Source organism: Cynocephalus volans, chromosome 4, assembly GCF_027409185.1.
Source record: "Cynocephalus volans isolate mCynVol1 chromosome 4, mCynVol1.pri, whole genome shotgun sequence".
NCBI lineage: Eukaryota > Metazoa > Chordata > Mammalia > Dermoptera > Cynocephalidae > Cynocephalus > Cynocephalus volans.
Genome location: NC_084463.1, coordinates 14,901,580 through 14,927,216, shown reverse-complemented (window position 1 = coordinate 14,927,216; position 25,637 = coordinate 14,901,580). Strand labels below are relative to the sequence as shown.

The following is a 25,637-nucleotide window of genomic DNA, read 5'->3' as shown; positions in this document are numbered from 1 at the left end:
AGTCCCAGGTAGAACTCCATTTGTGCTAAGCCATCTTCTCTGGAGCAGAACAGGTTTTATAGCCCAGCAGAGGGACCCTGGGGTATCCCTGCTCGTCCACAGCCCTCACCCTCAAGCCGACTACCGCCACTCTGCACCACCCACTCACCTGGGAAAACTGTTTCTCCCGCATCTTGACCTCCTTCTCCACCAGCTGCTGTCGCCGGGCACTCTCGCTCTGCAGTCTCCGTTCTACCTGCTCCCGCCTCCGCCGCTCCTCCTCCAGGGCCTGCCGCCGCAGCTCCATCTCCCGCTCCTGTCCCAAAGCCAGTGGTCAGTGCCCACAGCCACCCTCTCCCCCACGCCCTTCCCCCACACCCCCACCTGCCCTCCTTGGGCCCGGGCAGGGCTGCAGGAGGCACCCACCTCAGAGGGTAGTATGGCATGAGGCGGCATCACCCTCAAAGCCCACCCTCTCCAAGAGCCCTGCTGGGTAAGGATGAATTTTTTTGTTTGTTTTTCTGACCAGTAAGGGCATCGCAACCCTCAGCACGGTGTTGTCCGCACCACACCCAGCCAGCAAGCACACCAGCCATCCTATATAGGATCCGAACCCGCAGCCCTGGCGCCACCAGCGCCACACTCCCCCAAGTGAGCCACGGGGCCAGCCCAGGATGAATGTTTTAAGCATGACTGTCCTAGCTTCCAACCCTCGCCCTGCCACCACTATGGGCTCTGTGGCCCTAACAAAATCATTTAATGTCTCTAAGCCTCAGTTGCCTCATCTGTAAAATGGGGTTAAGAATGCCTACTCCTGGAATTATAGTGAAAATTGAGGTCATGTATATAAATGCCCATCACTGATTCCAGCAGGAAAGAAACACTCAATAAATGGGGCTCTTATAATTTTATCTAAGTTCCTACAACACGGATTACCTAAACGATTTTTTTTACAGCTAATATATTCAGTATTCCTTTCCCAATCACCAGTTGAAGGCCCTTTGAAATTCCAAATTAGAAACATTTGTTGTGGGGCCGGCCCGTGGCTCACTCGGGAGAGTGCGGTGCTGAGAACACCAAGGCCCCGAGTTCGGATCCCATATACGGATGGCCGGTTCGCTCACTGGCTGAGCGTGGTGCTCACAACACCAAGTCAAGGGTTAAGATCCCCTTACCGGTCATCTTTTAAAAAAAAAAAAAAAAAAAGAAACATTTGTTGTTGAACTTCAAACTTTATGGGAAAAAAAAAACATGATTAGAGACTAAGGTCACAATTGAACTTATAAAAGCCATTATAAAAGAATTTTAAGTCATTAAAACAAATCACTAAATACAGAGCATGTCAGTGATGCTTTATATGTCTTAATCAATGATAAAGACCTCTATGCCATTACCTCCCATTTGCCATTTCTTCCCAGCTCAAAACTTAGCAGCATCTCCTTTCTTTCCACTTGCCAAGACACTTGAAAATTTGTCATATGTTGATGTAAATAAGGATGAGGCATATTTTCCTGGTTGGTTCTCCATCCCAATGGTCAGCACCTTAATTCTTAACCTTCTAGCTGCTGACTCCTGCTCCCAGGCCCCACTCTCCACTGAAGAGATGCAGAGTGTCTGGGATGTGGAGATAGAACAGCTTCTACAGATCCTTTATTTAGCCTCCTTCCTGGGCACAGGTTTCCTCAGCCAGCCTATGCCCAGGATAAACCCCTTGTCTTTCCTTCTGAGTTCCAGCTCGGTGCCCATGTTGAGGGAGCTGTCACTTCCCTCAGCCTGGCCGCTCTCCAAAGCTCCCAGCCCACACCTCTGCTCCAGCTTGGACATTTGCCCCTCTTCTGTTCTGTACCTCAACCCCCAGTTCCCGCTTTTCCTAACTATCCCCAAGAAGAACGACTGGCCACGCAGGTAGACCGGAATCAAAATTCCCGTGGTTGTTAAAAAGTCCACAGAAGTAAACACACACAGACTGGAAGTTCCCATATAGGAAATTCATGGCTGGACAATGGTTACTGTTCCTAAGAACTGTGAAGCTGTAATCTCACCAAGCCTCCCTTTGCCCATTTAATGAACACAACCTTTTAAAATACTTTCTATACCAAGAGAATGTTGCAAGGCTAATATGAATGAAAGGACTTGGGGTGGAGCACAGACTCTGGCTAAGCGAGGGCAGCTCTGGGGCCCCAGCACCTTCTGCCTCTCTGGCCCAGGTCAGCCTCACCCTTGACTCCATGAGCCGGCTCTTCTCTGCATGAGCCTCTTTCAGCATCTTCTCCATCTCCTCAATCTTCCCCATGTCCAGACCACTTGCACTGGGGGAAAGGGAAAGAGGGGGCACATCAAGAAGCCAAGGAGGCATCTGGCGGAGATGGGGGCCCAGGTGAGGGCAGGTACCTGGACATGTTGTCGGGGGAGCAGGCTGAGTTGCCCCCCGTGGAGATGCTGGTCTCCATGCTGTCGGAGCTCTCCAGGCTCAGCGTATCGTAGGCATGCTCACCCTCCTCCCCACGCTCCCGCCCAGCCGGCAGATGGTGCAGGATGGAGTGGTGCATGAGTGGGGGGAAGCCCGAGGGGCCCGGTGGGAAGGGCGCTGCCCCGTGCAGGGCATCCCACTGGCACTGCGCCTCGGCTGCTGCTTTCTGCTTCAGCTCAGCCAGTCGCCGCCGTTGCTCCTCAATCACCTGCTGTCCTGCAGGAGGGACAGGTGGGAGTCACAGTGGGCTGCCTACCCACCCGAGAGGGGGGCACTGGCAGCATGACAGACAGAGGGAGGAGGCAAGCAGGGATAGGTTAACACAGGGCAGTCCCCTCCCCACACCCAGCTTCCCTGAAGCTCCCACAGCTCCAGATGGCTGCCCCGCCAGTGCTTCAGTCGCCTGCACAACTGGAGTCTGGCTTCAGTGCTCTCTCCATACCCAGAGCCCACACAGGGCACCAACCTGCCTCACAACTGAGGCCTAAACAGGTGGGCAGGACACATGCACCCACCCCGACTGCTGGAGAACGGAGAAGGAAGGAATGGCAGAAGACCCATAAGCACCCAGGGTACCAATGCAGACCCCCCTACAATGCAGAGGCCAGAGCAGCAAGAGCAGGAAAGGAGGCAGGAGACACAAGGTAGAGCACAGCTGAAGGCAGGAGAGAGGTCAGCTGAAGGGGTGAGGCCAGCCAGACACCCCAGCCCAGCTCAGCCTGGGGGCCCACCTGCAGGCTGTGGGGGCCTGGGCAGGGCACATCATGCTGATGCCAGGGCAGAGGCTGCTTGGCCAAAGCAATGCCCTCAGTGACCAACACTCTACCTGCTGGGTCGTTGGTTGGGAGGGGCTCGGCAGGAAGCAACTCGACTGGCATGGGGGGCCCCGGGCAGAGGGTACAGTAGAGACACAGAGGGGATGAGAGAAGAGAGAAGCACAGACATGGGCTTTCAAAACGACAAAGATGCATACAAGCAACAAGGACTCCTGGGTCCCCAGAGCCATTATCGCAGGGAACCATTTCTGGAGGTCATCAAATCCATTCCCCTGCCTCCAGATAGGGCAATATCTAACCCTACTCAGGTCGACAAGCAGTCCTCTTATTTGCTGGGCTCTCTAGGAAAGAGGATGTACAGCCCCCCCAGACCCTTAGTCCCCTGTCTTGGAGTTTTTGATAAGTATCCAGGAAGCTCTTCTTTAGGTGTCCTATCTAAATCCTTTCTGTTCTTACCTAGATCCCAGTTAAAGGAAAAACATCCTGTGAAAGATGTGGCCATGAATAAAGCATGGGGTAGGGGTGTGTGTGGCAACTGCCCAGGGTCCCCCAGGAGAGCAGGTGGGCTGGCAGTGCAGCCACTCACCCTTCTGCTGCAGAGCTAGTTGGCGCTTGGTCTCAATGTCCTGCAGCGTGGCTGCCAGGTTGCGAGGGAGGCTGCCCGTGCCATTCTGGGTGAGTAGAGCACTCTGCAGAAGGAATGGAGCATTGGGACCTGGGACTCAGAAGACCCCAACCCCACCCCCAAGGCTTTCATGGGCAGGTGGCCTTGGCCTCTCCCCAGCGCAGCAGTCACCATCCCCCGCCACACATGCAGCCCCACCCACTGTCCTCAGACCTTTGGAGAGGGGCTACGGCCCAGGGTAGCCACACTGAGCTGGGAGGAGGAAGAGGAAGAACCAGAGGAAGAGGGGAGGGGGCCGCTGTGGGTCCGGGGCAGGGGGCTGGTGGCCTCGCCATCCATCTTGGAGCGGTAAACCTGGAGGGAAGAGATGCTGCTTGGTGACTTCTGGCTCATTCACTGGTCGCCACCCCCATGTCATGTGGGCCGGCTGTGATCCGAGGTACTGCCGACACCAGGCCTCTAAAGCCTCTGGCTCTAGCTGACAATAGAGTTGAGTCTCCTGGGCCAGCCCAATGGGCAGATGCTATTGGCAGCCGCCAAGCTTCCTTTCCAGGCTGTTCCTTCCTGAGCCAATCCTTGGCCCAATCCTGGGTCTGAAAGAGGACCTGTAAACTGACCCATGCAAGGAGTTAATGTCGTGCAGAGTTGTGCAGGAGACCAGCTGGAGGCTGGGTTCCTTCTGGTCCCAGCTCTGCCACTAACAGGCTGTGTGACCTTGGGCCATGCACCTCCCCACTCTGGGCCTTGGCTTCCTTATCTGCAAAAGGAGGGAATAGGACTAGACTAAATAATTGCCCAGCTCCCTCATAGCACTAAAGTACAGTGAATATGTCCTTTGGAGTCAAGAGCCCTGACACTATCATAAGCTCTGCTGCTTCCTGGCTGTGTGGCCTTGGGGAGATTACTTATCACTTATCTTCTCCTGGCCCCAGTGTGTGTTTGATCTGTAAAATGAGAGTTAACATCATCTACCTCAAAGGCCTGTGGTGATGATTAAATGAATCAAAACATGTAAAAGTCTCTAACCAGCCAGGCACACAGAAGAGATGCCACACACGTTATATGATCAAAGGAAACACAGAGTTTTAGCTCAGGTCACCGTCTTAGATGTACAGTGCCTTCACTCAAAGTATGAACCTTTAGTGGTGGAATCCCAGACACTACACCAAGTCAGTGGAGTGAAACTTGGGGAGAAGACTATCCAAGCACACTTTCCCTACCCCATGGTCAGTAGCTTGCTGCAGATGTAGGTAGGCCCATGCCCTCCATGGCAACTCTGAGGGTGCTTGGGCATGTTCTCAGGGCTGTCATTTCAGAGCCTCTGTCCCCTTCTTTTATGCCTTCAAATGTTACCCCTGGGGAGATCAGGAGAACAAAATACTGGCAGTTCTCCCAGGACACATTAGTTTCAGTTGCAACAGGTCCAAGAGTGTGTCAGGCCTCCAGACTTGGGGAGAAGCTCTGGGGTTGAAGGCTACCAAGGACAGAGCAGACCCACAATCTAGCCTAACATGGGGCACCAAATAGATCCCAACCTGACCACAGCTCCAGAACACCCTGCCACTGGACAGTCAATCATGTCACCCTTGAACTCAGGAGGCTGGCCCTCCAGCTGCCCAAAGGGCCAGGACGGCCAAGCATGGAAAGACCCTCACCACCCTCTCAGGGCCCAGAGGCCCCCATGTTGCCCTGGCTGGGCTGGCCCCCACCACCCAAGGTGGCACCTGTGGCTGATGGATGGGCAGGAGGTACTCAGAGCAGACAGGAGCAAGGACTGGGAAGGGATGGGCAGTGAAGGAGGGGGTTACCTGCAGCTGACGGGAGGCTTTGGCAGGCAGAGGCGGGGGGGAGGAACAAGGAGAGGCTGCAGCAAGGCCAGTCCCCAGCCCGGCCATCAGCTCCTGGTACCACTGCTCTAAGTCTACAGCAGGGAGCAGCAGCTTCTCCATCTGGAGGGGTGGATGGGGAGGGGACAAGGGACAGGAGGGGAAGGATGAAAGGAGAGGCCAGGAAATGAGGGAAAGGAGAAGGGAGGAAGAAGGAAGGGGAAGATTGGAGAAAGGGTGAAGGAAGGCCAGGTCAGGGAAGTGGACAGGAAGGTGAGGAAAGAAGGGAGAAAGGAGAGCATAAAGAGAAGAAAGAGAAAAACAGTGAGAAAAGAGTTGCCCTGAACGTGCTAAGGACAAAGAGAATCAGTCAGGGTATAATCCACGGACCACAGACACGTACTATGCCAGCCACGAAGCCAGCCAGCCAGCCAGAGCCCACAGGCACTGGGCACTCCCCTTAGGCTGGCTGAGAGTGGACAGGCCAGGTAAAAGGCAGAGGTAAAATACACCACACATACACACACACACACACACACACACAGCCACACCACTCATGGGTGGGGGTGGCTAGAACACATGGACCACCAACCTTGGATGAAGGCATGATGGAAGCGAAGGAGGAGGAGGAGGGTAGCTCAGGAGGAAGGCGGGTGGTGGGAACCAGGTCCCGGGAGGCAGAGGCCCAGGGAGGCAGGCCTGGTACAGGGGCTGGGGGCATGGGCAAGATGCCCCACATCACCTTTAGCTGCTCAAGTGTCACGTACTTGGGGGAAGGCCAGATGCAGGAGGAAATACAAGAGGTTAATGGGACTGGACCACAAAAGATGGCCCTGTCCATGGGGGAGGGAAGAGAAAGGACAGAAAGCACAGAGCAGAGGCGGCCTGCAGAGCCCGAGAGAGCCAGAGTCCTCTCAGCACGATGCCCTTATCCTAGAGCAGAAGGCCTGCCCCTCCCCGAGCCGTCAGGAGCTGAAGAAAGCTCTCAAGGCCCTGGAGAAGAAAGGGAACCACTCCCAAACCCCCTTATGTCAGCTGCCTTTCTCCCTCACTGTTGAAGACAGACTCTGCTGTCCCCCAACCCCCACCCAGGCCCAAGAGGCAATATGGGTCATTCACAAAGAGGCCCTTGGGCACAGGTGGGTACACTTGGTGGCTGGTACCTCACTGTCAGGCAGGGACTGGGCGAGCACGCTGGGGGAGGTGGCAGAAGCATAGGGGTCCAAGAGGGAGCACAGCTGGAAAACCTCTGCCAGGCTCACATACTCCTAGGGTGCCCAGTGGGAGGAGGAGGGATGGACAGAGAAGAGGTTAACAGGGTCCACCCAGATACCCAACACCCCACACTCCATGCCAGGCCACAGGGCCATCACTCCAAGTCAACACAAAATCCAGAGCACTATGGCTCTGGACATAGATGGCTGGGGACGGGTAGGGGGAGAGTTGTCAGAAAAGGGCAGACAGAACTGTCTGAAGACTCCTCCTGATCTCCACTTTTGGGGCCACCTTGGCATCCAGTTCCTACCCCAGGAAGACCTTGAAGGCCCATCCTTGGGTTTTCCCTGGGCTGAGGGCAGGCAAAGAAGTCCAGGGAAGGCCTTCCAAGAGCCCATTGAGGATCAGGACCCAGCTCCCAGAGACCCCACCTGTCTCCAACATCCTGAGCATCACCAGTGGGACACACACAATCAGCATCAAGTACCAGTCACCCCATTCCCCAGGGATGCCTCGCACCTCATCCACTGGGGCAGGAGCTGGAAACAGGTGGGGGGAAGTGGAGACACCACTAGGGCCTGAGCAAGATGGGATCTGAGAAAGAGGCCCTAGCAGGGAGCAGCTAAAAGCCCTGGCAGAAAAATGGGCCTCTGCCCAAGCTAAGTAATTACAAAGATGCCAGTACACTCAATTGTGGGTTGGGAGAACAGGGACTGTCATACTCATCACATATCCTTAGAACCTGAGCTTATGTAGGTGCTGGAGTATAGTAGACATCCATAATGCATGCTGAATCAAAGCACAGGATCCTAAGCCTACCCTATCCAGGGGGCCCATTGAGGCCTAGCTCCAGAGCCATATTGTCTGCTGGGGGTCAAAGAAAAGAAAAATGAGCCAGAGGATCCAGTGTGCTGTGAGAACTGATGAACGGCATGCAGGATACATGCAAATTAATATGCAAATTGATGCTGTGATTTTGCATGGGCTGCCCAGGCACTCTATGGAACAGCAAGATAGCACACTCACACAAACTCTCCCTAACTCTGGCTAGCCAAAGGATTATCACCACATGCCCTTCAGCTGGGCCGTGGGGTGGAGCTGTAGGCAGGAACTCAGCAGGCAGGCAGACAGGCAGTGGGCAAAGCAGAGCACCCAGTTAGCTGTGATTACCTCTTGTGCTTTGCAGCACAGTGAAGTGGAAGCAGGTGGGGTTAAAGGGACAGAGGACGCCCCAGCCTGAGAGGACCCTGGCAACGGGCCCAGAGCCTTTGTCCCCAGCCCCATTTCTGAGGACTCAGAGATGAGCAGCTCAGCCTACAGAGAGGGTACATGGTGAGGAGCCTCACCCCTCACACTTAGCCCACCCACTCTATCCCAGGCCTAAATTGCTTGTGCAGTGAGGAAGGGAGGGAGGGAAGAGGTTGGGAACCGGGCATGTTCTAGTTGGACCTCACACAGCAGACATGCAGACTTGGGAAAGAATCACTTAAGGGCCCTCAGTGCCCACTTCTGAGATAAGAGCCTGGCTCCAGAATGAAGTCCTGGGAACCCCAGAATCAGGACCCCTACATCCCTATGCTCACCCTCAAGGTGAGTCTGCCCAGCCCTGCCCCCTCCCAAACCTCTGAGCTGTCCACCCACCCCACCCAGGCCTCCAGGCCCCTCAAATATATTCAGCCATATAAAATGGTGAAATCAGTGGGCTCCTGGGAGCCCAAAAGGCAACTGAAAAGATGCAGCTGGTAGCCATGTAGGGTCAAATCCCAGATCTCAGGGCTATTCCTCCTCAACTTTCTCCAGTTCCAGAAGATGCCTCATACTCAACCTCAGCCACTGGGGTGAAGGTGCCTCCCAGGACACCGCTTGGGCCTGAAGCTGGGCTGACCCAACCATGTCACCTCTTTGAGGGTCGATGTGGTCTTCGGGAAAGGCCTGCCCCCTGTGAGTGAGTGGTATCTCCTCTCCAGCATAGTCAGTTTCTCCTTCTCCTGTAAGCCCAGAGTGGCAGAGTCAGAGAAGTGGGAGTAAGGGCAAGGGAGGAGACCGCACAAAGGGGGAGCCCCCCGTGCAGGCAAATCTCCACCCCAGCCCTTCTGCACTCCCCTCCCACTACCCCACTCTCAGATTCCTCAGCCCAACCTGCCAGAGGCTACCTTCTGCAGGAGCTGCAGGGAGGCATTCTTGTCCCGGGCCAGGCGCTCCGACTCTTGCACGGCCTGGGCCCGGATTTGCCCAGCCTGACTGTCCAGGATGGCCAGGCGCTCCTGGAGGAGAAGGGATGGTCGGTCAGGCCCTCGGAAGACAGGGCTGAGCCCAACGTGACACTTGGCTGACGCTCCTGCCCAGAGACATCAGACTCAGGTGATGGGAATCACCCAACTCTTCTTGGCCTCAGCTCACCTCGGGAAAACCCAGGCTGCTGTGATCAGCTCCTTCCCTCACTCCTCCCTCCCTCAACCAGTGACCCCTATGCCACCAGGCACACTACACACAACTCAAATCCCCAAATCTCCCTTCTCCCACCCCCACAGCTAATGGATCTTGAAGCGTAGAGACACTGAGCAGTTTTCCACCTGCCCTACTCTCTCCATTCCACCCCCACTGCCACCACCCAAATCCAGGCCCTCTGCGTCTGTGGCCTGGACTGTCTCACCAGCCTCCTGCTTCCACTCTCACAACTCTGATCCACTCCACACTGCCACAAAATACCTTCCTAAAATGGCCTTTGCAGATCTGAATTTTCTAATCTTTCTAAAAAGAATACATATTACTTGAATAATTTTTTAAAAATCCACAAGTAAGGTCAGATCACTGCTCTCCTCACAGTCTTTCAGTGGCTCCTCATCACCCACAGGATAAAGCACAAGCTCCTTCAAGGGCTCCCAGAACTGGTCCTGCCCTTTGCAGCCTCCTCCTTGCCACCCCCTCCAATGTTGTACACTCAGCTGTGCTGCTGAACACTCTCGGGCCTTTCTTAATGCTGCTCTCTCAGCCCGGGAGAGCTGTCCAGTCGTCTCCACGCATCAGAAGCTTACTTATTCTCCAAGACCAGAATGAATGGCTACCTCTTCTCCAAAGACTTCCTTGATTGCCACTCAATCTCTCTGTTCCCTCCTCTGTGCTCACATTATTCCGTATCACCATCTACCTTGTATTATTATTTGTGAATATATCTGTCTCCACCACCACCACCCTGCCCCGAATGTAAGCTCCAAGGGCAGGGCCAGTGTCTCGTCTGTCTCCATATCCCCAACTGGGCTTAACACAGTGCCTGGCTCAACAATCATGTGCTAAAAGGAAATGAAAAGAAAGTAAGCGAGGGGGAAGGATGGGGGATAAGGGAAAATGGGCTGGGTTAATCCCAGGAGGGCTTCCTGAAATAAGTTGCCTTAAACCACCACCCTTAGGAGCAAGACATGGGAGAGGAAGGTGTGAAGAAAGGAGCTGTCCTAAATTTGGGGTGAGTCCAAGAGAAGACTGAAGCAGGCTAGGCAGTAATCCTCAAAGCAAGAGCTGCCATTTACTCAGAACCTATTAGGAGCCAGGAACTCTGCTAAAGGTTTTGCATTTTTTACCTCATTTAACCCCCTTATGAGGCAACCGTCTTTATGCCCATTTTATAGGTGACAGTATGGACATATTTAGGAGCTAAGGTCTCTTAGCTAGTAAGTGGTAGAACTAGGATTAGAACCAGATCAATTAGACTCCAAGGCTAGTACTCTGAACCACTCTGAATCAGAGTTGAGAGGACAGGGGAGCACAGGGCACCAGGGCAGACAGAGCCTGGGGTGGGACACTGGGAGCTGGGGGATGAAAGCTGGGGAATCCTCATGAGGAGAAGCATGAGGCAGAGTGTGACCCATGGCTCCCAATGGCTGAGCTCCAGTTTCCCAGGGGCCAGGGTGTGCATGGGGAAGAGAAAAGAGGAGTCCTCTACTGCCAATCCCTCACTAACTCCTTGCTGCCTACACCCACCAGGATCTTAAAGGGATAAGATTAGTGGATCTAAGGCTCCCTGCAGCATTCCTTCAGAATGAAAGAGGAAGAGGCAGAGAAGTGCCAGGCCCCAGCCCAGTGCAAGTACAGTGGAAGAACATGGCATTGGAGGCCAAGTGGCCTGAGTTCCAATTCTGACTCTGAATCTTACACACTGGGAGGCCCTGGGCAAATATGTAGCTTCTCTGTGCCCTAGTTCCCTTGTATATAAAATGTAGATAAGAGCACCTGATTTGTGAGACCATTCTAAGGCTAACATGCAATAACCCAAGGAAGTCTTATGTGCTTGGGGAGTGTGAGTTTTCTTCCTTCCCTTCATCAGCCTCACAGCCAGACAGTGGATGCAAGGTAGAGCAGCTCAGGGAGAGAAGCAAGAGAAGCCGCTGTGCTTGGGAGGCCAGCGGCTCCCCACTTACCATCAAACCCAGGCTAGCCAGCAAATCTCCTAATTCACTACCTTTGGAACCTTCTCCTGATCTCACTGCCCTCATCTCCACACACTCCAGCCAGGCATACTGCACATGAATGCACGTGCGGGCATGAACACAAGCCCCAGTCACAGGTGTGTGACCCGCCTGGGCCACCCCCCCATTCCCCCAAGCCTCTTCCTAACCCTTGCTAACATGAACTTCCTCCTGACTTTACTCCCCACTCTCACACACACACACGCCCTATCATCCTGTCACTGTCCATGCCTGCTCTGGCTGAGACCAGGAGCAGACAATCACAGCACCTAGCACATCAGAGCCGGCCAGGAAATGGCCCAATCCTCTTTACAGCTTAGCATAGCCAGGGCTTAGCCAGGGCTGGAACCCAGGTGGACGCCCTTTCTAGGGCTCCTGGCTGGCTCTAACATGCAGATCTCAAATCTTATGTATGTGTCCCAGCATTTCCATCAGACAGCGAGCTCTTCAAGGGCAGGGGCAAGCCTCCTGTTCAGTCTCCTCTTCCTCCATCTCCATCTTTCACTTTCCTGCCTGGCCAGTGCCCAGCTTGGAATGTGAGCCAAATCCATTTTCCACTGGAAGACTGAGGGAGTCGGGACTTAATAATAATAGCTATTCTTCGCTGAGAGCTTACTACAATCATATTCTATTCTGTCTTTACATATTGTTTAATTCTTTATTTTTTTTTTTGGCAGATGGCTTGCATGGGGACCCAAACCCTTGACCTTGGTGGTACGAGGCTATGCTCTAACCATCTGAGCTAACCAGCCACCCTACATCTTGCTTAATTCTCACAACAGCCAGTTGTAGTTCCCATTTTACAGATGAGGAAACTGAGGCACAAAAAGGTGAAGTTAACTTCCATGAAGTCATCCACTGCAATTCAAACTCAGGTCACTGGCCTCCAACCCCCACCAGACTATGTGCCACACAGCAGGATACAGGTGGGGCACACCTTCCTCTTGGCAATGCTGCGGAGCAGCTCAGCTTTGCTCCGGAGCAGCCCCTGGCCCGCCAGCTCCCGTTCCTCCTCCACACGGCTCTCCCGCTCCAGCTGCTGGAACTCCAAGTCCTCAAAGAGCTTTGTCTCAGTCTCCAGGGTCTCTGCCTCCTTCAACGACAGTGACAAAGAGGGTTGGGTTGTGCTTGTAATACCACTCTGGGCCTGGAAGGCCAGGCCACAGAGGTATGAGCTATAGGAGCTGGACCCGGGGCGGGGGGGGGAATTGGGGAAGGAATCTGCCCCCACCCAATCCCCTCTGCTTTCCTTGGCTTTGCCCCTTTCGTGGGCATCACAGACTAGAGTGCTGATCCCCCCAACCTTCCCTGTCCCCTCCAAGCCACAGCACCGACCCTGGTGTCCGGCAGGTACTGCAGGGGCCAGGTGGTCCCGTCCCACCGCTCTCCTCTCTTCTTTCTGGGTGTGAGGCCGGCCTTCGGGGGCCAGGGGAATGGGGGCTGGTGGAACTGACCCTTCTCAGCTGCTCCTGTAACTGTTCCCGCACTGACTCGGGGCAGTTATCGAGCTGCGTCTGGAGCTCGGCGTAGAGCGCCTGGCGGGCCTCCAGGTGCCTCCGTCCCGCGGCCAGCTCCGCCCTCTCCTGGTCAGTGGGACGGGGAGGGGGAGGGCGGGCACAGGGGAGAAACAAAACACACACTCCTCAACTCCGGCCCGGCAGTGGCGAGATGGGGAAGGGGCGGCAAGGGCGGCCAGGGCGGGACAGAGAGAAATGGAGAGCGCGAAAGGGGAGAAGAGAAAAAAAGAGGAATGAAAGAGGAGAATAACCAGGAGAGGACAAAGAAAAAAGTAGAAAGGGAAAGTGAGGAGGGAGAAAGGTGAAGAGGCAGAGGGTGGAAGGCCAGGAGTTGAGGGATTAGACAGGACTCAGAGGTGCAGGGATGGTGTGACACAGGCGGAGGTGGGGGGCAGGGCAGAAATTTTGGTCTCTTGGAGTCCCCGAACTAGAAATGTCTGGGGAGGACCCAAGAAAAGGCCCTCTGTTTTCTCTCCAGACCAGTCAAGGCCAAAGCTGGTTCCACATCAGGAAAGTGGAGCTCGGTTCCTCCCTTTCTACCACCGCCTGGAGACCAAAATTTAACCCTGGGAGGGTTACATCCAGGGAGGAGTATGAATCAGGAGCTGAGGGTGTTACAGCTACAGCAGTGCCATGGACGGACCCCAGCCCAACCCCCTCGGCCTCCCTCCCTTCCTGCCCATGGTAGGGGTGGGGTGCTGGCACTGCAGGCTGAACTTCAGTAGGGATGAGGGTTGCAATTAGTTCAGCCGTTGCCACGGTAATAGGAGCCCCAAGAGTGGGTACAGAGAGGAGGTGGATGGTTCTGTCTGGGGCGAGATGACACCTCTGAGGGAGGGAAGGGGGATGAGGGGAGGAGTTGGTGAGTCACCCCTCCAAAGGACAGGCAGAGGAGAAATGGTGATTACTGATTCCAAAGCCAGAGTGAGGCCATGGGCTGGGGAGGGAAGCCTGTGAACCTTCTCCGCCACCACCATAGCTATACCATCAACACCACCACCATCACTACCACAACCTCAAACAACTGGGTCCAGAAGAAGGCAAAGTCCAGGCCTCTGACAATCCCAGGTCAATGAGAAATGAGGTTAGGCAGGTACCTTTGAAAATACTGAGCTTCACCCCTGGGAGTAAGACCCTATGCTGAACCCTGTTCCCCAATCCCCCACCCCTCTACCCCACATACGTACTCATCCCTAAAGAGGACCTGATCAGGCCAGTTCCTGAGGGCCAGGCACTTCCCCATCCTTGGACTCAGCCTTTAAAATACCCTATGTTCCGCGTGGCTCAGGGGTCGGGGTAGGTGCGGAGGCCACCCATTCCCATCCTCTGATTGGGGTATCTGAATTGGGAAGCCCCAGGGGGAAGCTAGAAAGAGTAGCACTGTTTTGGCAGAGAGACCCTGTGCAAGCCCTCCAAGGCCATGCCCACAAATGGACTTTCCTACCCCTCACCTCCAGAGGGCAGGCAGGGGGCAGGTGGAAGACAGCCTCCCTGTGCCATGCAGGAAGCTGCCAACAATCCATGGAGGCAGCAGCCCAGGCGTTTCCAATGGGACAAGCTCTTCAGGATGAGCAGCTCCTCAGCTGAGCATTTCCCCCACCCATATACCCCACCTGCCATTGCCCCATTAAGTTGAGCTGTGCCCTCCTGCCAATCACTTTCTGATCAAAACCTTGGGGTCCCACACCAAGAAAAGAAGGAGGCAGCATTAGAGGATAGAGGCCAGGGGCACAGAGGCACCCACGGAGTTAGTGCAAAAGCAGGCATGGCTCAGTTCTGCCTGGGTGGCACTGGCAGTTAGGGGCATGCAGAGAGCCCAGGACAATGATTAGAGGGGGCGTTAGTGCAGGCCTGATTGGCAAGCATGGAGTTAATTTGGCACAGAATTTGGGAGTGTGGTTTTGGGGGCCAAAGCCAAAGCTCTATAAAAAAAAAGTGTCAAAGAATTTTTAAGATTCTCAAAATTGAGGGCAGGAAGAAGATACCCTCAAAAAATCCAGGAGGAAAATTAAATTCTTGGAAAAATACTGTCAAATCCAGAAATAGATGACCCCTCTCCACTTCAGATCTTTTGGCACGTTGTTGGGCATCTTGGGTGTGGCTGGCACGGCCCCTGTGGGACAGAGTGGACCCTGCAGGCTGGCATGAAATCTGAAAGGGGTACGAGCAGGAGCTGGGACCACCTGGGACAGGAGGCTGCAGATCCTAAAGGCTCAGGGGCAACAGAGGCCTGAGGGCCGTCTCCCAAAGACCACGTCCTAAGCATGTGAACCATGCTTGGAGGGAGAGGTGCTCCAGAGAGGAAGCACCTGAATCACTCCCCAGCATCAGTCCCTTGGGCTGTGCTCACTGCCCAAGAAGGGGCTTTGGCACTTCCTAGAGGGCCGTGAAGAGCCCAGAATAGCCGGCACCCAGGCACCCAGAAGTAGCACAGAGACCCAGACAGAGGAAACCCCAGACATCAGCCCAGCCCCTAGCAGTGCCTTCCAAGCTGGTACCTTCCACAGAGCACAAGGCCCCCTGTCCCTGGAGGCCACAGAGACCACCTGGTCTGCAGGATGGATAATGAGGTAAGGGGTACAGGGCCCCAGAGAAGGCATTTCTCCTTCTCTCCCAGGCCACTGGTATTCAGCACTGGGCCGAGCCAGTTGTGGGTTACCTTGTCCCTCTCCTTCTGAATGCCCGTCTCCAAGGCCACCAGCTTCTCCTGCAGCTGGTCCACTGCCTTCTGCTCCTTCTGCAGCAGCACCCGCTCTGCTTCTCTCTCCCCCTGCAGCAGCGCCCGCTCCATTTCAGCCTGTGGGCAGACACCAGAGTCCTCGTCAAGGCAGCTGGCCTCAGGCTCCTCTCTGGAGGTCTCCACTCTGCCTACGTAGGAGTCCAACCAGCACCCTCATGGCTTACCTCTCGGGCTGACTCCTGCAGCTGCTGCTCCAGCTCCTTCACACGGACCTTGAGCTGCTCCACGCGCCCCAGCACCTGAGCCCGCTCCTCTTCCAGGGCTAGCACCTCTCCCTGGAGCTTGCTGCTAGGTGCATCTTCATGCTGGAGGGGAGAGAAGCCATCAGCAAGGGAAATCTAAAGCCTTCCAGGATCAGACTAAGAGAATGGATTGCCTATTCCTCAGGGAACTTGGAAGGGGTAACTGTACTGAGACAGGAGGCTAATTCTCCTCCCTGCAAGAGGAGCAATAAGGGCTCAGTGAAAGGGAATAAAGATTTACTACTGAGTGCCAGGCCTGGGTGGGGCTCTAAGGAAAGGCAGGCCATAAAGCATATTCATAGCTGGGGAAACTTGACACCTCCCTTCTCTTCCTCATCTCATTTCTACACCTCTGGTCTCAGGTCTCTTCCCAAACTTGGTCCTTTAACTACTTGCCCCTCACTGGGCCTTGGCATTCACCATGCCAGCTGCTGCTGCCCCCTAGCAGGTCCAGCCCCAGCCCCCTCGCCCTGTCCAGTCCCTTCCATCCCACCTCTTGCTGGGTGCTCTCGGTGCTGCTGCACTCCTCCTTGAGATTTTCCTCATCTGAGCGTTCCATGCTCTCCCACAGGCGTTGGGCGGCACCTCCAGTCTCCTCACTGCTTCTCCCAGAAGCTCCAAAGCTTCGTGAGGGCCTCCTGCCTGCCAGTGCCAATGCTGCAGTGGCCTCCCCAATGCTGGGCAGCTCCCCGGCCTCAGGTCCCCCGTCAGCCCGGCTGTACTCGGCACACAGGTTCAGAATGGTCTCTAGGCGCTGGCGTTCCTGGGAAAAGTGGACAGTGCAGGGCATGAGGAGGAGGAGGAGACTGAGCTCTGGTGGACCTACAGCCAGGCTCAGGGTCCTATCAGGAGGGATAGCTAGGACACTAGGGGCTAGGGCCTCAGCATCAAGTCAGGAGAGGCCTAACCCCAAGATCCGGGGGAGGCAGAGGCAAGCAGGGTGGCCCAGAAGTGGGCAAGAGGAACCAGGCTGTTGTGCCACCTGCTCACGTGGCCAGCCCCTCCCATCTTCCTGTTTCCGTTCCCTTCTCATTCTATCCCAGGATGGAACTTTCTCATGGACACACAGGGACACGACCAAACACACACAAGAATACACACTAGCAGGCAGACTAAAGACCACAGTAAGACACAGATAAACTCAAGTGTTCATGCTGACATGGCTACACACAGATCTACAGACACAAAGGCTCACTGACACACCAGCACTGACACAAAGGCCCACAAGGACGCAATGTGTACACTGGCCCTGCATTAATAGGCAGGTATACACACAAAGACACCAGCCCTGACATGCACAAGTGCACACTGACGCACACTAAACACAGTCTAGCATAAAGACAGGTGGGCTCCTACACAGACAGGGCTGGAAAACAGACCCATGGGCCCATAGGGACCTGACACCCAGCCACAGACACACATGGAGAAGAGACAGACCTGGTCCTACTTATCCCCACCTTAGCTCCAAGTCACCCTTAGGCAGCCCTTGGCTCTTTACCAGCAGGGTGGGCTGCTGCCAGTCCATGAATGCCCAGGCTCAGGGTGTGAGGGCTCCATGCCCTGCCACTTAATCTGTCCCCTCCCCCCACACCCCCCCATTCAGATACAGTCACATCTCAGGGGCCTAGGAGGTGAAGGATAGATGGTACAATCATGTCCCTGGTCTGCTTCCCTCTCTCCCATTCATAACACCCCACCTCTAAGGCCCAGCCCCCAAGGCTCCCATGGTTCTCAGGGTCCTTCCACCTCCTCGGGTATCTCTCACCACCTACAGTTTGGCCATGACTGCCCAAGACACTTACCCAGCTTCCCTCCTGCTGCTTGCCCAATTCCACGGCAAAAAAAAACCAGGAACAGAGCCTCAGTGCCCAGGAGGCTGGGCCAGTGACCCCGCCCCTGCCTCAGGACCCAGATAAGCAGCCTGGTTGAGGTGGGAGGGGCAGGGCAGGCAGCCTCCAAGATTTAAAGTGGCAGGTGGGGCAGGTCAGGGCTGGTGGCGAGGTGTGTGCTTGTGTGTGGGGAGAGGGGTGGGGAGGTTGAATGGAGGAGTTGGGGGAGGCTGGTCTCACCTCTCTGCCTGTGCCAGGCTCACTGCCCCCTCTCCAGGATGAGACCTCAGGGTGGCCAAGCATTCTCATCCAGGCCAAGGCAAAAACAGTGAAGAAAAAATGCAGCAAAGGAAAAGACCAGGGATCCTGCCTCATCTCTCCCCCACCCACCACACCCTCACCCAAAACTGTCCCAACCTCTTCCAAAAGGGTCTCCAGACAAACCTCCTCATTCTGGCTCTCCTCCTCAAACCAATCCCAGGGTCCTGGCCACCCCTCCCCGCCCCAAGAACTCTTGTTTTTCTACGCTCAAGGGAGAGAGAGCAGAATCCATTCTCCTATATGTGGGCTTGAGTATGTACACAGCAGCCAGCGCCCCTTGAGCTCCCTGTGCTATCTGGGGAATCCCAGCCCCCACCCAGCTCAGATGCCATCTCCAGGACAGCTGCCCAGAGCCACACCCAGCTCCTGCACGCACCCACACGCATGCACACACCCACACGCATGCACGCAGATGCACTCAATCACAGGCAGGCCTGGGGTCAGGCCAGGGGCTACCCACCCTGTTCTATCCCTCTTCCCAGCCAACCACACTTCCAGATGATCCTGCCTGGGCCAGAGTGAGCAGCTTCCATCCATTTGTAGAGGCCAAAGATAAGCAAGAAAGAAAGACCAGGGGCTTTTCTAGAGAACGAGACTCAGGCAGAGTTGGAAAGACAGGAGACATGGGTTCCAATTTCAGTTCTACCAGAACTTGCTGTATGACCTTGGACAAATCCATTCCCATCTCTGGCCCTCAGCCTTCTAATCATCATGACCTGTTTCTCAAACTGAGAGGTACGAGGCCTCACATAAATGTGATATGTTTCCTACAGCTTCATTGTGTTCAGGTAAATAATGTGAAACTTAATTTATACATTAAAACAAATGCTACATTGTAGAATAAATGCAAAGTTAGCAAGAATTTAAAATAAAACCTTAGGGATTTCAAAAAAAAGTTCTTCAAGGGACCAGAACCATGAGATACTGGTTACTAAGGTGTATCCTGGAAGTGGGGAAGCTTGAGAAGCCGAGGCTCTGTCCAAGAGCCATCCCCCCACAACCCCTACACTGCCAGCTGGCCTGCCTACGCCCTGGCAGAAATCCTGTCATGGCTGGTGGCAGCCTTCCTGGCATCCACTCACCAGCCTCTCCATCTCCTGCTCCCGGAGCCGCTCCTGGCGTTGCCGCCGGTGGTACTCCAGGAGGTCGTCCTCGTTGTCACTGATCTCCGTGATGCTATTTTTCCGCTCTCGTGTGACAGGCACCCTCAAGTCCCCACTGGAGAGCTTCCTCTGGGCACGGGGGCTCTGGCGGGGCGAAGCCCCAGTAAGAGAGCCCAGGCTGTAGGCTGGGCTCAGCCTGCCACTGAAGCTGCCCTTGCGAGGTGCCAGGGACTCCCCCAGTGTGGGTGAGGGGCTCCGTGTCCTACGGCCCCGCGCTCCCAGTGTTAGGGAGAAGTCCTCTGGTGAAGCCCCATGGGCTGCCCAACGTTGGGGCCTAGGACTCTCTGCCACTTCCCTGGTTAGCTTGGGATCTGGAGTAGTCCGAGTGGGCACTGGGGAAAGAGCTCGTCGGGACAGAGATGGGCTCAAAGGAGGGAGTTCTCGCATACTGTCCAGGCCCCGCCGGCCCAGGCGGGGACTCTCAGGAGGCTGCAAGGTGCGGATGGCTAACCCATCTGAAAATGTTCGGCCCACTAGTTGGCGTGAGGGGCTGGTAGTCAATGCTCGCTCGGTGCCTGGAGGTTCACGGAAAGGGCTGGGAGGGCGGTCCTGGAGTGTTCCAATCTTGTTGCGGGGAGCTGGGACTGGAGGCTGGAACTTGGGGCTACCAGGAATGTTGGTAGGCTGGCTGCGGGCACCAGAACCTGGGTATTCACTCAGGCTGACAGCCACCACGGGCAGCTGCCCACCCAGCCGGGGGCTATCAGTGGCTCTGCGGGCCTCCGCCAAGACAGTGGCTGCAGGGCTGTCTGTCAGCAGACCCCGGAGACCAGGGCTGGGAGGTCTCTCATGACCCCCTTTCCTGCCCAGCCGAGGGCTCTCAGAGGAGCGGGCACCACTCGTGCGGGACTGTGAAGGTTGCAGGGCCAGATGGTAGCTGGAGGAACGGGCAGGCACCAGTGGGGGCATGGAAGGTCCTGGCTCCTGCCCGCTGGGTGAGTGGCTAGCACAGCTCCCACTACTGGCTGGTGAGGAAAGTGGAGAGAAGGCTGGAGAGGTGTTTTCATAGCTGGAGCCCATAGACATGGCACCAGGACTGGTTGGGGGGGACAGCAGGTAGCGCCCACCATTAGCCATCGGTGACAGTGGAGAGGATGCAGCAGGCTTCTTGCCAGCAGCTCCAGGGTCCTCTAGCACCAGTGAGTCCATGATTTCCTGTAAGTCCTTCTCAATAGAGCTCACAAGGGAACTGTGGCTGGCACAGGCCGAAGGTCCCCGGGTTGCAGGCTGTGGGGTGTGGTTCCCATTCACCAGACTTTCTGATTCTGCTGAAGGGAAATGCAAAGAAGCCTCAGGCCCTGGTCTTTGACTTTGGGGAGATGCACATGCACAAGAGTGAGGACACTACTCCACCTCCTCCTAGCACAGTGAGACTGCAAAGGCTCTGGAGAAGAAGCCAGGAGATCTGCGTTCTGCTACCAGCCAGCTCTGCCACTGACCTGCTGTTCAATCTTAGCCAAGTCACTTGCCCTCAGTTTCCCCTTCTGTAAAGGATGAGGATGGGCAGGACTATCCTGGCTCTAACATTTAATGACCTAGGACAGAGTTAGCAACAATGTCAGGTATTTCTAAGCCTAGTTGTTGCCAACTCACCCCAAAATTATACTCTTCCCTGACTTGGTTTCCCCAACTTCCTATACCTCTCCTTCAGGAAGAGCAGGTGGAGATTCTGCAAAGGAGATGGAGGCCTACTGCAAAGCTGGCCAGAAGTTCAAGGGGCTCCTTGTCTAATAGGACATTAGGGCCTCCCAACACAGCAGCCAGAGGCCCAGGGGAAAAAAACAAAGCCTTCAGGGCTGGGCAAGGGGTGTGTGCCACACCACTTTGTCCAATCAGTGGCAGGGGAGGGATCTGGTGTTAGTTGCCGGTTCCTGGAAGCCCGGCTGGCCAGCAACTAGGTGCAGCTCAGTGCCTCCAATTATCCTATTAAACCACACCAGCAAGAGCCTGCCTTTGCCTTGCCCCTGCTGTTGTCAACCAACCAGGAGTCCCTGGAACCACTGTCCCAAACAGCTAAAGGAGTGGTATGACAAGGCTTAGATGGGGGTAGGGTAAAACTAACTAGGGAGTGGACTGGGAACCCAGGCTTCTGAGCCACCAGGAGACTGGAAGAAACTAGGGATTGAGAGAGGAGAAGGGAAAGCCTTTGCAAGACTGATTATGGGTCCAAATTATGGGGATTGTGAGGGACATAGTCAAAGGGGTTGCCATGGGTGCTGGTGATCCCAGTGACCACCCACCTTTCTTCAGGTCTCAGACTATACATTTAGGCCACTGATACCACCCCACTAGGTATACCTGACATATGTGTCCACCTGCCCCAGGACCACATTGACACCTGTCATCCCATAGCTATCGCAATGCCAGTGCAAAGTCCAGGGTAGCAGACCCACTGGTAGCTTCCTGGTCTGCACCCCACCCCTAGGCAGCTGGGCTGAGGGGGCCTGTATTGGTTCCCTGGAACAATCACCAATTCTCCTCTGGGGATCAATAATTCACACACAAACTCCAGCTGCTCCACTGAGTCATCTGGCGGGCATGGCATGTCCTGAGGGTTGGGCAGGGCCTGAGGACATGATCAGCAGCAGCTGGGACCTACCAGAGCTTACAGGGGGTTGAGCTTAATGCTTCTTTCTGCCCCTCAAGCCACTCTTGAGGGTTTGACTCCCTGGAGATGACAAGAGGGCCAGAGTCCCAGATATTGAGTGGCATCTTCCAGGGCAGTGGGGTACAGTCTGGCAGAACCCTCCATCCCTCAAGGCACATGATTCCCCAGTTTCAGCCAAGCAGCACTGCCTGGGATCTGCCCACTGCCTGGCATTCTCACCAGTCCATGGTAGGAGGCAGTAATCCCAGACCATCAGTATCATCCTTGCCCTAGCACTCCAAAGGAGGACTGTCCAAAGGTGTCACCAGCCCAACCCCCTGCCCCAGCTGGGTACCTACCAGGGCCAGAGCTGTAGGGGGGCCCAGGGGCCCGGCCTCCTGCTGGAATCATGCTCTTCATCCACTTGGCTTCAGCCGGGTGGTTAAACCGGAGGAAGGTGGACTGACCCAGGCACAACATGCAGCCTATGGAGAAAACAAACACTTGGAAGGGCAGGCAGGCCTGAAGCTACCACACCCCACAGCACTAGTAGGCTCACTCCAGGCTCCAAAGAGCCATCTCCACCTGCACTCTCAGTGTTCAGAGACTCCACACCTGATCCTGCCTGTGCTTGAGACAACCATCTCCAGGGCTCCACAGCACAGGAAAGAATGGAAAGGGCACGGGTGGGTGAGTCCCAAGATCTGAGTTCTCGTCCTAACTCCTCTTCTTCTTACTAGCTATGAAATCTTCTGGTGAAGTGACTTCACCTCTGAGTCTAGTGATCTCATCAGAAAAATGGGTACAATACCACTGATCTTGCAGTGCTAATAAGGCAGTGTATGTGAAAATATTCTGTAAATGGAGAAAGTTTTTCAGAGAATATAGACACCCATGTCTCCCCATCCCCAACCATGATCCACCGTCCCATGGGTAGAAGGATCAGTTTGAGAGGCAGCAACTTCTAGGGACATGAAAAAAGCTCTGAGATTAGGAGACAAGGGAAAAACCATGGATCAATAAGATGACCTAGCAGAGCCCAGAATTTGCTATGATTCCTTATTATTGTGTGGCCTTAGGAGAGCTGCCACCCTCTCTGAAAGTCTAGGAGTGACCATCACCCTCTTTCTTTATGACAAAGAACCCCTCTGGCTGCTCCCTGGTCTCCCCTGGAATCTAACTAAGCCTAGGCCACTGGGCCCGGCCTCACTCAAGCACATTCCCAGGCAGCTGACACAAGCCCAGTCCTGCCCAGGAAGTACGAGTGCATGGAGTGGGAAGGGTGTATGGGAGCCAGAAAGTATAGCCTGTGGCACCAGGAGTGTGCACAGCGGCAGGTGTGCCCATGGGCGCCTAAGCCTGGCTGGCAGAACTCCGCCTCCCAGCCATATCACATGCTCGAGGGCTCTTGCAGAAGATACTGTGTTGAGAGAAGCCAGAGCCCTGATGTTCTCTACCACCCACCATTGCAATTTATCCACACCCCTGGCCCCTGGCCCCAGCCTCTTGTCTACCCAATCTGGTGCCACTCGGCGCCCCAAGCTTCATGCCAGTCTGAGCTAAGACTGGCAGAGAATTCTACATTCCTGGACGCTTAGACAGTTCAGCTCAGGCAGGCCACAGGGCAAGGGGCATCCCAGGCCATGTGGGTACCTTGGCAGGTCGCCTACTGAAAAGCTCAGAAGCCTATTCCTGGGACCCTGAGAGTTGCTATTTGGTTGGGGGGCAGCTAGCGCATAGCAGATAACCGCAGTGGACAAAGCCACCTACTACCCTGGCACATCCACAGGCCCTCCCAAGCAGGGGGGCACCAACAATGACGATTGATTAAGAGAAGAGGCAGTCTTCCCTGCCAAGCCACCAATCAGAGGAGCTAATCCCAGAGCAATCTTAATCGGAATAAATAATAGCCAACCACACCATCCACCTAATTACAAACACAGCTGTTTCAGAAGAGCCCTGCCAGGCCCCTCCCCCTCCTTTCAGCCATTTAGTAGGATAATTAATGATGAGTTAACAGGGTCTAGACAGAACCATTCAACCCTGGGTTCATGTTGGGAGGGGGTCATGGGTGGTGGGCATCAGAAGCATGACCACACAGTCCAGGCTGGGAATAGGTGGGGAGTCTGGGTGGATTCCAGCCCAGCAGTGCCAGGCCCACCCAAGGAGGCTATGGGCATCTACGGAACCTCCACCCTGGCACCTATAACTGAGTTCCCTGCCCTCTCCTTTGCCCCCCCCCCCACACAGAGGGGGTGTGGCCATGCTGCCTCTGGGCTATAAATAGTGATGCCAGACAGCAGAGCTGGATCCATATTAATAGAGCGGGCAGGAGGGCAGCAGGACTGAGAGCAGCCCAGCTCCTGCCCAAATTAACTTTCTATTTGCACTCAGGGGCTCCAGACATTGCCCCAACTCTGGCCCCTACTGCCCCCAGGGGCCTGGCCAGCCTGTTTCTAGGAAGAAGCCCCCTCTCTGCCCCACAACTACAAAGGCCAGCCCTCTCAGAATGCCAGGGACCCCCACCCATCCAGCCAAAGTCATGGTTCATGCCCCTCATGCCCAGAGGGGCTCAGAGCCCAGTTGTGTCCAGGTGGGTGGAGAAGTTGTACATCTGGAGGAAAAAATTGGGCAAAGGAGAGGGTAGAGTCTATCTGAGAGATGCAGAGGGGAAACGCCACACACAAACTCCTACACATACACGCTCACAGAAACACACACAGACTCCTAGGCATACATGCTTACACACTTACAGAGCGACAGTCACTGCCCTGCTGGCCACACAAATAGAATGAGTTGACCAAAGAGAGGCTGGGTGAAGGGAAAATGAGAGGGAGGGCCTTGGCCTTTCCCATCAGAGACCCCTTTTGGCCATAACACAGGCTCCCCTCATCCTAACCAGGACCCCTCAATCCCATCTGGAGGTGGGGCTGAGGAAGGGACTGCTGAGGTGGGGAAGATGAGGTCTGCACCCTTGAGAAGTGCCCCCAAGCACAGACTCGCCATTCAGAAATGTTCAGGGCACATAAACAATCCAGTCTCACAGCCTCCAACTCCCCAAAGGGGGCTGAGGACCCACCCGCCTCCTCTCGCCCACCCTCCCTCAAATGCCCCTCCAGGCCAAAGCTTCTCTATGTCCGGCTGCCTGGGGCTGTGGCTGGACCAGGGCTGAGGACTCACCGCCGAACCCGGACCACCGGACCGCTCGTCCCCGCTAGCTCGGGCCCTCCAGGTCCCCGGCCCGCCCCGGGCCTTTGAGGGGGCGGGCCGACCTCCCGCGCCGCTGGCTCCAGCGCCGGAGCAGCAGCAGCGAGGCAGCCAGCAGCCGCCAATGCCCGGGGAGGGGAGGGCCGGCCACCAGCGGCGGGGGAAGGGAGCCAGGGAGGGAGGGACAAAGGAGAGGCGGAGGGGAAGAGGAAGTGATGGAGAAGAGCGGGGAGCTGGATGGAGAGGGCGGGGCGGGGCGGGAGGATGCTGCGAGGGAGCCAGCTGGGCTGGCGGGAGAGGAAAGGGTCAAGGGAGCTGACCGAAGGAAGGAAAGGTGAGAGGTAAATACAGAGGTCAGAATATGAAGAGCCAGGAGGCAGGATAAGGGGAGTGAGGCGGCTGGCAGGGTCTCACTCAGAGCCCTCTGTGGTGGGGGGTCAGTGGCTGAGGCCTGGGATCCAGACAGTGCTGGCCCTTGCCTGGCTGTGTCACCTTGGGCCAGTCACACCCTCTGGCCTCAGATTCCTTATCTACAGAATGAAGAGGCTGGCCTCAATGACTGCAGAGGTCCAGCTCTGACATTCCAGGGCTCCATATGCGAGGGAGAGGGGAAGAGCAGGAGCCCCAGGAATTCACCTAGGTCACCAGGTCTGGCTCTGGCCCTCAGTCTGACACTATGA

General features: G+C 55.5%; 1 protein-coding gene across 16 annotated transcripts in view; it reads right to left on the bottom strand.

Annotated features, from left to right (window-relative positions):
- PHLDB1 (pleckstrin homology like domain family B member 1) overlaps positions 1–25,637 on the bottom strand; it is a 46,072-nt gene that overhangs the window by 8,291 nt on the left and 12,144 nt on the right. For 2 of the 16 annotated variants that reach the window (XM_063095809.1, XM_063095811.1), the window contains exons 5-22: positions 22,110–22,235; positions 19,083–20,431; positions 16,344–16,613; positions 15,773–15,913; positions 15,528–15,665; positions 12,289–12,444; positions 9,045–9,155; positions 8,790–8,879; positions 8,062–8,205; positions 6,840–6,944; positions 6,269–6,442; positions 5,659–5,799; positions 4,064–4,204; positions 3,812–3,914; positions 3,276–3,320; positions 2,371–2,665; positions 2,198–2,288; positions 149–295 (exon numbers count right to left, since the gene is read on the bottom strand). In XM_063095809.1, the coding sequence (XP_062951879.1) occupies positions 149–295; positions 2,198–2,288; positions 2,371–2,665; positions 3,276–3,320; positions 3,812–3,914; positions 4,064–4,204; positions 5,659–5,799; positions 6,269–6,442; positions 6,840–6,944; positions 8,062–8,205; positions 8,790–8,879; positions 9,045–9,155; positions 12,289–12,444; positions 15,528–15,665; positions 15,773–15,913; positions 16,344–16,613; positions 19,083–20,431; positions 22,110–22,235 (3,767 nt within the window). Of the gene's footprint in view, positions 1–148; positions 296–1,362; positions 1,594–2,197; positions 2,289–2,370; positions 2,666–3,275; positions 3,321–3,811; positions 3,915–4,063; positions 4,205–5,658; positions 5,800–6,268; positions 6,443–6,839; positions 6,945–8,061; positions 8,206–8,789; positions 8,880–9,044; positions 9,156–12,288; positions 12,445–15,527; positions 15,666–15,772; positions 15,914–16,343; positions 16,614–19,082; positions 20,432–22,109; positions 22,236–24,930; positions 25,096–25,637 lie in introns of those variants that run through there. The other 14 variants (XM_063095819.1, XM_063095807.1, XM_063095817.1 and 11 more) reach the window with 14 other exon arrangements.